The sequence below is a fragment of the Capricornis sumatraensis genome, chromosome X (genome assembly GCF_032405125.1).
Source record: "Capricornis sumatraensis isolate serow.1 chromosome X, serow.2, whole genome shotgun sequence".
NCBI classification, from domain to species: domain Eukaryota; kingdom Metazoa; phylum Chordata; class Mammalia; order Artiodactyla; family Bovidae; genus Capricornis; species Capricornis sumatraensis.
The window spans coordinates 38518942-38533314 of record NC_091092.1 but is presented as its reverse complement, the minus strand read 5'-3'; the positions used below and the strand labels follow the sequence as shown (position 1 = coordinate 38533314).

The following is a 14373-nucleotide window of genomic DNA, read 5'->3' as shown; positions in this document are numbered from 1 at the left end:
AGATCTGGGCCCCACATCTGTACTCCTCCCACTGTACCCTGATCCCTTCATAAATGTAGAGTAAACGCTGAGTTCCTTGGAGAGGCATATGCCAAAATGTTTGACCTTCTTTGTCACTACACCCCAACCCCACTGCAACTGCCATCTGGAGGGCTAGCTTGGCACCCTAGCTTCTTATATATCTAGTTTAAAACCTTTAACATTCCTATTACTGCTCCAGTATGGAGGTGGCTCTCTCCAGGACTCTTCAGCTTATAGATTAGAACAATGAGTCTTGCAGCATGAAGGTTACTTTGTGAAACACCCTGTATCCTGAGGTTCTCATCCGCAGACCCTGAGGATCTAGCTTTGCCCCACCACACTCACAGCTCATGCGAGAATACTTACTTACTATGTAAGCCAGCATAAAAACCTTTCCCTTTCCCTTTATTTTTTTTCTTTTCCCTCCCTTCCTCCTCTCCCCCTTCCCCAAGAAAGAATATGTTGTGATATCCTGATCCCTTTGAGTGGTTCCTTGATCCATCCTTGGTAATACTCATAAAGAGGTAAAACCCTCACTTGCCTAGTAGCGTCATCTCTCTCAAGCCTCTGGGGAGCCTTGTCTTAAAGCCCCCATCAATTCTCTGACCCTGCATAGCCATGATGCAAGCTGTGGCATCACTGGTGACGTCTGTGATCAGACAGAGAATGAGGGTGTGCCTGGGGTGTCAGTGCATTGTTCACAAACAATGATGGATTGTTAATTTTCAAAGAAAATGAAGAGGGATTTAAAATAACATGTACAATGCACAATATTGCTTCCTGAGCAACAAATACCAAACAGAAGATAAACTCTTGAGCCCTAGGCTTAATGTAGAGCCCAAACATGATTTATCCTGCTGCTTCCTTTCCCTTAGCTGCAGAACAGAAAATACAATGTTATTGAGTTCTAAGACACCCCACCCTGCCCTTGTGCCATAATCTTCCACAACATAGACCTTGCATACCTACTGCATGCAAGGTCCTATGTAATATGCTAGAGATGGGGTTTTCTGCCATGTTCCATGCAAGCATTTTCTTAACTTCCTCTCTTTTCCTTTGTCTTGGTATTCCTAGTGTTATTTCCAGGTACATGCATGCTAACTCAGTCATGTCCAACTGTTTGTGACCTGCTGGATGGTAGCCTGCCAGGCTCCTCTGTACCTAGATTTCTCCAGGCAAAAATATTGGAGTGGGTTGCCATTTCCTACTTCAGGGGATCTTCCTGACCCAGGGCCCAAACCCCCCTCTTGCATCTCCTGCATTGGCAGGTGGATTCTTTACCACTGAACCACTGGGTTTATATATAGTACAGTGGCTAAAAGCATGAACTGTGGATCAGTGGAGCAAGACTGCCTGGGTTTGAATCCCAGCTCCACTGCAAGCTAATGTATGAGGTTAGCTTGTATAGGTCACTTAACTTTTCTGTTTCTGTTACCCTCATTAGTAAAATGGGGATAATGAGAGGTCCTACTTTATAAGGCTTTGAGTTTCAAATTAATGTATATAAAGTGCCTAGAACAATGCTTAGCACATAATAAGAATTTTAAAAGTGTTAACTATTATTGGTCTTATAATTACTATCATTCACCATTTATCTAAATCCTGATATGTTCCAGAGGTTTGATGTCTTACCCAGCTTTGAACCACCATATTCCTTCTGCAGAAATAACGAGGAGCTAAGTTCTGTTCTGGATCACACAATGCCATCTTATATGGGTATGGCTCTATGAAATAGGCATTGCAGGTAAGCCCCACTTGGACAATTACTGAGTCCTTGCAGAATTAATTTATTTAAAAGCCTATTTATTGGCACCTACTTTGAGCTAGTCACTGTAGAATATACAAAAGTAAATGAGGTTTATGTTCCCTACCCTCAAGGTATTAACAAATATGGCTGCTACACACACATTTATTTTAGTAAGTTTAATAACTTTAAATTCTCAAGAAATTCCAGTCAGTTCTTTCTTACCCATAAAGAATTTCTCTGTGATGACAATTATCTCCCTATCTCCAGACCTATCATTGTTAAAGTTAGTATTTCTGTAATTGTGATTCTCTGACATTATCAGCATGTTTGGACTATAATACCATTTTATCTGCTCTCTCTCCATCTAAAATATTCATAAGAAACCCACTAAAATAGATTTCATCTTAATACAACAACAGAATAGTATCCCATTTTAAATAGTTTGGCATCTGCTTCTGGGAAGAACAATGTCTGTGCAGGCCTCCCTTATATATACTCATAGATTTCCTTATTAATTTGTTTAAAATTATTTACTAAACATGTTCTCTATGTCAGACACAGTATCTAGGCATTAGGAATAACGAGGAGGAATAAGGGATTCCAGAGCCTAGGAGGAGAGACAACCACAGAAAAAGCTGATGAAAATATAATGTAGTAAGAGCTGTGATAGTAATGTTTTTAATGATCTAGGGGAACACAGTCAATAAAGGGGCTCTTTTGGAGGGGGTTTAGTAGGATGGATAAGTCTCTGGTCATTGGCATTAGAGCTGTCTGGGCTGGTATTTCTGTTCTACCACTTATTAGGTGTGTGATACTGAACTGATGACCTAAACTCTCCATGCCTCAGTTTTGTTATCTGTATAGTGTAGTTGCTGCTACTGCTGCTAAGTCGCTTCAGTCGTGTCCGACTCTGTGCGACCCCAGAGGCGGCAGCCCACCAGGCTCCACCGTCCCTGGGATTCTCCAGGCAAGAACACTGGAATGGGTTGCCATTTCCTTCTCCAATGCATGAAAGTGAAAAGTGAAAGTGAAGTCACTCAGTCGTGTCCGACTCTTAGCGACCCCATGGACTGCAGCCTACCAGGCTCCTCCGTCCATGGGATTTTCCAGGCAAGAGTACTGGAGTGGGGTGCCATTGCCTTCTTCTCCGGTATAGTGTAGTGCAATAACTCAAATATATGCTGTCTCTCAGTAGACTTTGAACCCTTGAAGGCTAGGACTACTTCTACATCATCATCTTAATTATTACCGTGTTATGATTACTACCTTAGCAAGTGCTCAATATGACCCAGAAGCCATGCTAAATTCTTCACCCACATTATCTAATTTAATCTTCGATAAACTTTTAAGGTAGATACTATTATTTTCCTAATTTTGTTGCTTGACATTTTTCTCATCAAATGCAGTTCTTTATTCAGAGCACTTATCATAATATGTAATTATTTTATATTCATTCATATTTTTATATCCCCCTCCTTCACTGTAGTGTTAGCTTCATAAAACCAAGGATAAGGCCTGCTTGGCTCACCATAATATCTTCAATATCTAGAATAATGCCAACACATAGAAGATATTCAGTGAACATACACTAAAATATGAAAGGAATATTGGAAGGCAGGCTGTCAAAAAGAGAAGAAAAGAAAAGAGAATTAATGATCACATTACAGTTACTAAGTAGCAGAGCTAACTGGTCCAGACCCATCTGACTCCCATACCCGTGCTCTTGATCCCTAGGCAAGATTACTTCCTACTCTTGAGAGACTTTCAATAGATGTTTGTTGACAAAATTCTCTCCTCAACTTTGTACAGTACTGTGTAATCAAGTTATAGCAAGCATAAAAAAACAATGGATATAAACCTGAACAAAAGAAAGAAAATTGTAGGAGAGTAAATTATCAGAGAAGAGCTTATGTCTTCATAAAATATATCTGGCAAAATGGCAGCAATATACTAAAATTGTTTCAAAGGAAATATTGGAAATAATTAAATCTACTACAGGATGAGGTTATCACAGAATGTGTGTGTGTGTGTGCATTGTCTTCAAGATCAAATAACTTTGACAGTACTTGAGTACTTAATCAGTGAAGCATAAACAATGCAAAAATAAACAGATGGCAGTAGTGATTTGATAGTTATGTGGTGATATGTGGTGATACCAGCTTAAAGTAGGTGTTCACTTCCCAGTCTTTTACATTTTTTTTGGTGCTAATGAACTCTTGTTCCAAAGTGCTAATCTTCAATCAGCTTACCTAGGGCACACTTATTTATAGCCACTCTACAACTTATGATGTCTTGAGGAGTTGCCACACAAGCAGAACAAGAGAACCAGCATAGCAGGACGTGATCTACAGACTTGGGTGAGACATTTTGAAGACCATTTGACAACCCTAGCACTTAACCTTCTGAATATTCTTGGCTCCTGCCCATGAGTGTGGGACTCATAGGAAAATGAGCAATCTCTTCCTTTAGTGACATGGAACTACCTAAAAAAATTGTTAGATGTCCATTTGTAGTCTGAAAAGTTAATCAAGACTTAACTTTTCAACCATTAAGTGATGATTCGTAACAGATGTTTAGCACAGCATGTTTTGTTAATGCACACCTTAAATCCAGATTGCTGCCAGAAATGATCATCTGGATTTCTCTTTGAAAGTAAAAACTTACAAGCTTGCTTATATATATGGCTGTGCCTATATGGGGAAAAGATTATAGCCAATAAGATCAAACTGAATTATTAATTGGGTGTATCTATCCCTGGTTATAACTCTTAAGTAAATTCCTACATATAAATCCAGTTGTCCTGGACAGAGAATCAGTTTAGCAATTATGCCATCCATTTTAAGGCAATTTATCGTTCTGGAAAGGTATACAAATAATAAATGAGTGTCATTGCATAGATTGCTTATTGTGCCCCAAATCAATATAAGTTAGATTTTCTTTATTCATTCATTCAAGTATTTCTGGAATACCTACCCCATACTAAACATTAACATAAGAAATGGGGAAACAAAGATGCCCCAAACCCAGTCCTTGACCTAACGGAGTATGCGGGCTAGCAGAAGACAAATGTGTATCCAATAACTGTAATTCAAGGCAGAGGTAAATGTTCATTGTTCTTGCTTCCTGGAATGTTCCTCAAGCCTAATCCTCCATTCACCACCTAGAAGAAAATCCTATCCCTTTTAAAGACTTTTTTCAAATGATTCTTTGCCAGTGAAGGCTTCCCTGACTATTTCTCATCTCCTCCACCTCTCAACCCTGAACACATATGTCCAAACCCATTCCAGCAGGTTTCATTACTCCATCTTTGTTCCTACAGCACTTTACTCATAGTTTGTTATAGCACTGATTATAATGATTTGTATTTGGTTGTATATATGTCATGCCTCCCATGGTATGGTGAGTTCTTCCAGAATAATAAATGACTTTTGTTCATCTCTGTATGCCTAGTCACTAGCACAGAACATGGCATATACTAAGACTCAATAAAAGCTTGGTTTGGTTTGGGAAGAAGTGGAGAATAAGCAAATATATGAAAATCAAATTCTAGATAAAATATTATGAGAAAATATAGGAAGAAGTGATTAATTCCAATGAAATGGTTTCACAGACAGGTGGCATTTGAGAAGATCCTTGAGAAATGAGTAGGATTTGACAGGTGGAGATGGGTGTTGGGGGAAGGGAGGGAGATGAGAAGGGCATTTAAAGCAGAACTCCTTGAGGATTTAAGAACTGAGCTCACTGTAGCAAAATAATGCTGTTAATTATGCATCATCCTTATCTGTTCACTGTAAACAAGCCTAACAGGAACTCTACTTGCTAACATTTTAACAAGCACTGTGAATTAATATATATTTTGAAAAGAGTGGGATAGTATTGTCCTTTTAAAAACACTGATAATTTAGTTCATTCTCCCTCCACCCCCACCAAATTAGTCCAGGGCTTGGCTAGGTACGTTGTAAACTCTTTTTTAATCTCAATATTCTATATTGAGAATAATTCCTAATTCTCTTATACATTTCCCAAACTGCTGCAAAAGAAACTATTTTTCACATTAAGGTTCAGTCCTTTTAAACCTAGCTGTTTCCTCTAAGTTGTTCCGCAGCCAGCGGAGAAAATCAAAGTGTAGGCTCAGTAATGTCTAAAGGTCCCTTCCAGCTATGACATTCTCTAAAAACTTGCCCGTCTAGTTGGCAATTGAGAGTCAAGATGAACCTAATAATCATTATATAAACTCTTGGCCCAAAGGATATTTGATGCCCATGTTTGTTTTCTTGATCTTATTTACAAGGAGGCTATTTCCAGCCTTGTATGCCTTCAAGGAGAACACTGAAAGCTGGGTGTGAGGACTAGAGCTCCTACAGATGAAGAAACCACCAGTTCTGAAATGTAACTTCTGACGGCAGTAACAAATGCTTAGGGTCATCAGTCACTCTTGGGAGCAGGGAGTGGTTTATGGAGGGGAAGCATAGGCAGTCTGTCTAGAAGAATAATAAAAACTAGCATTTCAGAAATTGGCCACATGCATTTACTTCTAATGACCAATCATTGTCCAAAATAGCACTTGTGTAAATAACACAGTCATGATTCATCCCTCATATTGCCAGGTTGGAAGGATGTGATGGACAAATGTTAGAAAGCTACTGTTAGGAAAGAGTTGCCTTCCGGGATATAATTGGCAGGAGTACATACTGGGAGATAGGAGGAAAGCAATGGAAAGGTTTCTTTTTTAATGCATATCAGTAGTCAGAGGGAAATTTACCAAAATAAAAGACTTTTTGTGCTCAAGTGACTTACAACTATATCTCTCCCAACTGTGCAATATATACATGCATATGCATGTATCATCCACTTCAACATCTTTGCTTACTTGTCATCCCTGCTCTGGAATGTCTTACCCCCTCTTCTTTACCTATTTAATAACTACCCATAACTCAAGACATATTTTATAGAAATCTTGCCCATTGTTTCAAATCCTGTCTTCTCCTAAAAGTGTTCCTTAAACTTCAGTAACATTCCTAGTCTATACCATTTGAGTCTTTCATTGTTTCCTAATTGTTTACTTGGAGATACGAAAGCATGGTGCCTAAAAGTATACATCCTGTGTGGCCTTGAACTACATATGTAAGTCTTCAAAGCCTCTCATCTATTAAATGGAGTTATAAAGAGCCCTTATCTCATTGGGTTGTTTTGCAAGTTAAATGAAAACACTGCATGCCAAGAGCTTTACCTAACATATGGCAAGTGTTTGATGGTGGCAGCAATGGATAAAGTGAAGTGAAGTGAAGTCGCTCAGTTGTGTCCGACTCTTTGTGACCCAGTAGACTGTAGCCTACCAGGCTCCTCTGTCCATGGGATTTTCCAGGCAATAGTGCTGGAGTGGATTGCCATATCCTTCTCCAGGGGATCTTCCCAACCCAGGGCTTGAACCCAGGTCTCCCGCATTGTAGACAGACGCTTTACCATCAAGGCCACCAGGGAAGTCCAGTAATGGATAGAGGTGGTGATAATAGTAATAATAGTGATAATAGTAGTAATCAACACCATCATCATCAGTCTCTTCAGTTAGATTGTATCACCTTTAAGGGAAGGGACTGCCTCCTATCTACTTGTACTCTGCTATCCTAACACCCAAAATACTCAATTGGCTAAGTTTATGTTTGTTAATGGTGTGTCCAACTCAATAGTACTGCCTCAAAGATGTGAAATTCCACTAGGAATATATTTTTTTCTTTCCATGGTACTATAGAAGCCCTTGGGTGGTTTTTCTTGGTTTGCAAGCATGAGTAGTTTGGATGGAAGCTGATGAAGTAATCATTTGCAACTAGACTATGAGAAGAATGGGAAATGTCTTAATTATTCCAAGCTCCTGTGGTGTGTACACTTGAAAAGAAAAACTCAGAAAACTAAAAAATGCTGGTTCAAAAATCAAAGAAATAGATATTTCATGTTCATGGATTCTGTTGTTGTTCAGTTGCTAAGTACTAACCTTTGAATGTGAGTGTGTCTGCTATTTGAGTTCATTAAAATAATAGAAAGCAATGCTCTGAAGCTTTAGAGGGAGAGAAGCTATCCAGTATCTTTCCCTATAGACCATTCATTCCATGCTGGAAGAAGACATGCAGAATTATAATATTAATATAGGCAGTGCAATCCTCTCTCATATCTTCCCTTAATAATAATAATAGTAATAATTAGTATAGTATAATATTATTAAAAATGATACTAAGTGTCTTGTTCAGTTCAGTTCAGTCACTCAGTCATGTCTGACTCTTTGAGACCCCATGGACTGCAGCACACCAGGCTTCCCTGTCCATCACCAACTCCCGGAGCTTGCTCAAACTCATGTGCATCGAGTTGGTGATGCCATCCAACCATCACATCCTTTGTCATCCCCTTCTCCTCCCACCTTCAATCTTTCCCAGCATCAAGGTCTTTTCCAGTGAGTCAGCTCTGTGCATCAGGTGGCCAAAGTATTGGTGCATCAGTCATTCCAATGAATATTCAGGGTTGAATTCCTTTAGAATTGACTGGTTTGATTCCCTTGCAGTCCAAGGGGCTCTCAAGAATCTTCTCCAGCACCACATAGATAGGAAGACTCAATACTGTCAAGATGTCGGTTTTTCCCAACTTGATTTGGTGCAATTTCAATCAAAACCCAAGCAAGTTATTTTGTGGATATGAAAAAAAAAAATTGATTCTAAAGTTTATGGAGAGGTTAAAGACCTGATCAGAATAGCCAACAAAATATTGAAGAAGAATGCTACACAACTTTAAGACATACTATGCTGCTGCTACTGCTAAGTCGCTTCAGTCGTGTCCAACTCTGTGCGACCCCATCCCTGGGTTTCTCCAGGCAAGAATACTGGAGTGGGTTGCCATTTCCTTCTCCAATGCATGAAAGTGAAAAGTGAAAGTGAAGTCGCTCAGTCGTGTCCGACTCTTAGCAACCCCATGGACTGCAGCCCACCTGGCACCTCCATCCATGGGATTTTCCAGGCAAGAGTACTGGAGTGGGGTGCCATTGCCTTCTCCGTATACTTGCTATAAAGCTACAGTAATCAAGACAGTGTGGCATTGGTGAAAGAATAGACAAATAGATCAATGAAACAGAATAGAGAGCCCAGAAATAGACCCACATGAATAGAATCAACAGATCTTTGATGAATGGAGCAAAGGTAGTCTCTTCAACAAATGTGCTAAAACAACTGGACATCCACATGCAAAAAAATGAATCTACATAGAAATCTTATACCCATCACAAAACTAACTCAAAATGGATCATAGACCAAAATGTAACAAGCAAAACTATAAAACTCCTAGAAGACAACATAAGAGAAAACCTAGATGACACCTTGGATATGGGTATAACTATTTAACTATAATACCAAAAATATGATCCATGAAAGAAAATTTTGGTCACCTAAACTTCATTAAAATTAAAAGCTTTGTGAAAGACAATGTCAAGAGATTGAGAAAACAAGGCATAGACTTGAAGAAAGTATTTACAAAATACATACCTGATAAAGGACTATTATCTAAAATATACAAGGAACCCTTAAAATTCAACAATAGTAAAACAAACAGCCTGATTGAAAAATAGACCAATGACTCATATAGTAAGTGTTAGTCGCTCAGTCATGCCCAACTCTTTGCGACCCCATGGACTGCAGCCCACCAGGCTCCTCTGTCCATGATATTTTCCAGGCAAGGATACTGGAATGGGTTGCCATTTCCTTCTCCAGGGGATCTTCCCAACCCAGGGATTGAACCCAGGTCTCCTGCACTGCAGGCAGATTCTTTACCAACTGAGCTACAAGGGAAGCTCCACCTCCACCTCATCAAAGAAAATGTATGGATGGTAAATAAGGATATTGAAAAGCTGCTTTCCATCATATGTCATCAGGGCAATGCAAATTAAAACAACAACAAAATACCACTACAAACCTATTAGAATGGCCAAAATCTAGAATACTGATAACACTGAATACTGATGATGATGTGGATCAATAGGAACTCTCATTTACTGGAGATGGGGATGCAAAATGGTACAAGTACTTTGGAAGAAGCATTGATGACTTCGTTTTTTAAAAATTAATTAATTTATTTTAATTGGAGGCTAATTACTTTACAATATTTTGGTGGGTTTTGCCATACATTGACATGAATCAGCCACAGGTGTATATGTGTCCCCCCTGTCCCAACCCCCCCCCCACCTCCTTCCCCATCCCATCCCTCTGGGTTGTCCCAGTGCACCGGCTTTGAGTGCCTTGTTTCATGCATTGAACTTGGACTGGTCATCTCTTTCACATATGGTAATATACATGTTTCAATGCTATTCTCTCAGATCATCCCACCCTGGCCTTCTCCCACAGAGTCCAAAAGTCTGTTCTTTATATCTGTGTCTCTTTTGCTGTCTCACATATAAGGTCATTGTTACCATCTTTCTAAATTCCATATATATGCATTAATATACAGTATTTGTGTTTTTCTTTCTGACTTACTTCATTCTGTATATTAGGCCCCAGTTTCATCCACCTCATTAGAACTGACTCAAACGCATTCTTTTAAATAGCTGAGTAATATTCCATTGTGTATATGTACCACACTTTCTTATCCATTCGTCTGCCAATGGACATCTAGGTTGCTTCCATGTCCTAGCTATTGTAAACAGTGTTGTGATGAACATTGGGGTACACATGCATTGACGACTTCTTATAAAACCACATATGTTCTTACCACAGGGTCCAGTGATTGCATTCCTTTGCTGTTTACCCAAAGGAGTTGAAAACTTATGTTCACGCAAAATGTGTACAAAAATGTTTATAGCTGTTTTATTCATAATTGCCAAAACTTTGAAGTAACCACAATGTCCTTCAGTAGGTAAAAAGATAAATGCTGGTATATTCAGACAATGAAATATTATTCAGCACTATAGATAAATGAGCTATGGAGCCATGAAAAGACTTGGAGTAAACTTAAATACATAAGACTAAGTGAAAAAAGCCAATGTGAAAAGGCTACATACTGTATGATTCCAAGTATATAACATTCTAGAAAAAGCAAAACTGTTGAGATGGTAAAAGATCAGTGATTGCTGGAGTTGGGGGAGGGGACAAGGATGAATAAGCAGAGCACAAAGGAATTTTAGGGCAGTGAAATTACCATGTGTGATACGGCTGTATGTTATAAATTTTTCAAAACCTATAGAATGTAAAACACCAAACTGAAGCCTAATGTAAACTATGGCTTTTGAGTGATTATGATACATCAATATACATTTGCCCATTGTAACAAATGAACCACTCTCGTGAGGGATATTGATAATGGGAGAGGCAGTGCATGTGTGGGGGTGGAAGTATATGTGTAATCTCTGTACTTTTCCCTCACTTGCACTGTGAACCTAAAACTGCTCTAAAAAAAAGTTTTCTTTGACTTTAAAACCGGTAGGAAGGAGTGAGGGAAGGAAGGAGGGGAAGAGTAGAGGGAGAGAGAAAGAGAGAAAGAAACACTAAAATGCTATCTGATAAACTGTGTTCAAATTCTATGACTTCCTGCCAGTTCAAGCTGTATTGTTTTAACCCTTGTAAAGAGCTGAAATTAAGGCTGTATCCAGCACTTGTCCATCAGTCAATTTCTGTAAAGAGTTTGCCAGATTCACAATGATAAGTGAACCGGATACTGAAACCTAAATACAACAAATTATTTTGCTTGTCATTTCTTTCTAGCTGATAATAGTAGAACTCTGAATGTGGATTCAACTGCAATGACTCTACCTATGTCTGATCCAACTGCATGGGCCACAGCAATGAATAATCTTGGAATGGCACCACTGGGAATTGCTGGACAACCAATTTTACCTGGTATGCTATTTTTAATCACCTCACAAGTGTTTCTTTTTTTTGACCATGTGAACATAAATATAACAGTATGACACAACTTATTTTGAAGTTGACATTTACTAGATTCTGCCTAGAGTGTGCATTTTTGTAATATGAGCTTTATAGCTCATGAATTACAGGGTGGCCTGTAGTTACTAGTATACTCCCTATTGCACTATGGTCAAGTTAGGGGTATATCAGATGCAGGATATGGTCACTGAACATTTAAGTAGTTCATTGAAATAAAAGTACAAGAGAATTCAGCAAGGAATTACAGTTTGTCTAATTTTATACATTTCTTAAGTGAAGCAAATAAACATGGAGCTAAAATGAGAACTTAGACATCCCCAAAATCTTAGGTAAAGGAGATGGTGAAAAATAACCCAAAGACTATTGTTAACATTGAATAACTGTTCGAATATTTAAAATAAAGTAACCTGTAAGAGAATGGGCACTGTGTACTAACTCCATCTCCACTAAAGATAAAAGTCAGAATAAAAATGCCATATCATCTGAAGGGTTTTGTTTAGACACAAAATACTTCCTGAAATGTCAGAGCAATTAACCATTAAAATGGGTTTGTTAATGTGCCTTCAGTTCATTTCAGTTCAGTTCAGTTGCTCAGTCATGTCCGACTTTTTGCGACCCCATGAATCGCAGCACACCAGGCCTCCCTGTCCATCACCATCTCCCGGAGTCCACTCAGACTCATGTCCATCGAGTCCGTGATGCCATCCAGCCATCTCATCCTCAGTCGTCTCCTTCTCCTCCTGCCCCCAATCCCTCCCAGCATCAGAGTCTTTTCCAATGAGTCAAATCTTCTCATGAGGTGTCCAAAGTACTGGAGCTTGAGCTTTAGCATCATTCCTTCCAAAGAAATCCCAGGGTTGATCTCCTTCAGAATGGACTGGTTGGATCTCCTTGTAGTCCAAGGGACTCTCAAGAGTCTTCTCCACCACCACAGTTCAAAAGCATCATTTCTTCAGCGCTCAGCCTTCTTCACAGTCCAACTCTCATATACATACATGACCACAGGAAAAACCATAGCCTTGACTAGACAGACCTTAGCCAGCAAAGTAATGTCTCTGCTTTTAAATATACTATCTAGGTTGGTCATAACTTTTCTTCCAAGGAGTAAGCGTCTTTTAATTAATTAATGTGCCTTGGGCAACTCAAATCTTGTATTACCTCTGCATATGACCTTAAATGACCATGAAATTACTGCAAGTATTGATTTGGAGGGTCACAAAGAAATGTTAGCAAGTAGGCAAATATGCAAATGTAAATTCTTGAATAATTATAAATGATATATGAAATATAAATTTGCTTTTAAAAATGAGTTTGTGAAGACATTAGAGAATCACCATATCATGAATCCTGGAGTACTTTTAAAACATCCTAAACATTAATCTTCCAAATTCACTTAAGGCCAATCTATGCTACTTGCTACTCAAAGTGTGGTCCACATAACCTGGAAGCTGTTAAGAATTCCAGAAACTTAGGCCACAGCCCAGACCTACTGAATCAAAGCTGAATTTTCCCATGATCCGCATGTGATTCATAAGCTCATTAAAGTTGAGAAACAAATCTAGAGTGATGCATGTAGGGTTGTTGTGAGAATTAAATCGTACTTCAATAATGCCTGACACATAGTCAGTGCTCCAAAATGTTGGCCATTTGAAAATCAAAATTAATATACTTCTCATAAACATTTCTGAAAGGAGTAGTGGGTTTTTTGTTTCGTTTTTCTTTCTTATTTCATTATAATAGAATTTAAACTAAAATTTCATATATTATAGCTTTATATACAGTGGTCCTGAATCACAATCTCATAGTCTAGAGAAACTAGATTATCTGATTTGGCTTAAATATTACCAATTCATGGAAGTCTGAGCTGTATGTGTATATATCTTCAAAAATATCTTGAGGCCAGATCTGCTCTGATATCAAGGGAACTAAACATTAGCTTATATCAGATTATTTGTAAATTACCACATCTAAACATAAATCTGTGCTCACAAAGTAATCTTCAGTGTTTAGCCAGCCATCTACAATGTGGAACAACAAAAAAGGCCTAGCTTTGAGAGTAAAAAGGTCATCCAAACCATTGTTACAGTCCCAATGCTTGTACTTGGGTTAATGTTAAGCCTAGAAAATTGGGATGGTTTTCATAACAGTAGCTCAGATGGCTATTTCTGCAGAAACAGTACCTTGCTTAGTATTTAATAACACAGGTTGCAAGGACAAACAGCTTGTGTTAATTTCTGGCTTTGCCACTTTCTAGCTACATGACCTTGAGCAAGTTATTTGACCTATTTGTATTTTGCCGGAGTCCAACTCCAGCAGCCAGGGGATCAGCTTGAAGGGATGAGCAGTGTCGGTGGGAAATGATGTAGGCTCTGACTCGAGGTACAGGACTACATATTTCTTTCAAGCATCAGGTTCTCTTTTATATTTTTTCAAAAGCATTAGGTCAGAGGTTTGACATTTTCAGTTCCCCCTCACCCAGATAATTATCTCCTTGTTGCCCTTCAAACAGAGTTCCTGCTTCAGCAATTTTTTCAGAATCGTGTTTACTTGTGATTACACTGTAACTCATGCTGATGTCTGGGCTGCATACCACATTCCTCAGTTTATTTCTTATCTTTCTAAATCCTGCTTGCCCCTAGTATCCTAAGCTCACTATCTCCTAAAAAGGCTTCTAACTATTCTTAATTATTCCTA

At 38.7% G+C, this 14373-nt stretch overlaps 1 protein-coding gene across 1 annotated transcript in view; it reads left to right on the top strand.

The window, feature by feature from the left end:
* Positions 1–14373, top strand: part of ENOX2 (ecto-NOX disulfide-thiol exchanger 2) — a 171361-nt gene that overhangs the window by 78536 nt on the left and 78452 nt on the right. Inside the window, exon 2 of the mRNA XM_068962345.1 lies at positions 11497–11631. Coding sequence (XP_068818446.1) covers positions 11535–11631 — 97 coding nt within the window. The 5' untranslated portion in view covers positions 11497–11534. The remainder of the gene's footprint in view (positions 1–11496; positions 11632–14373) is intronic.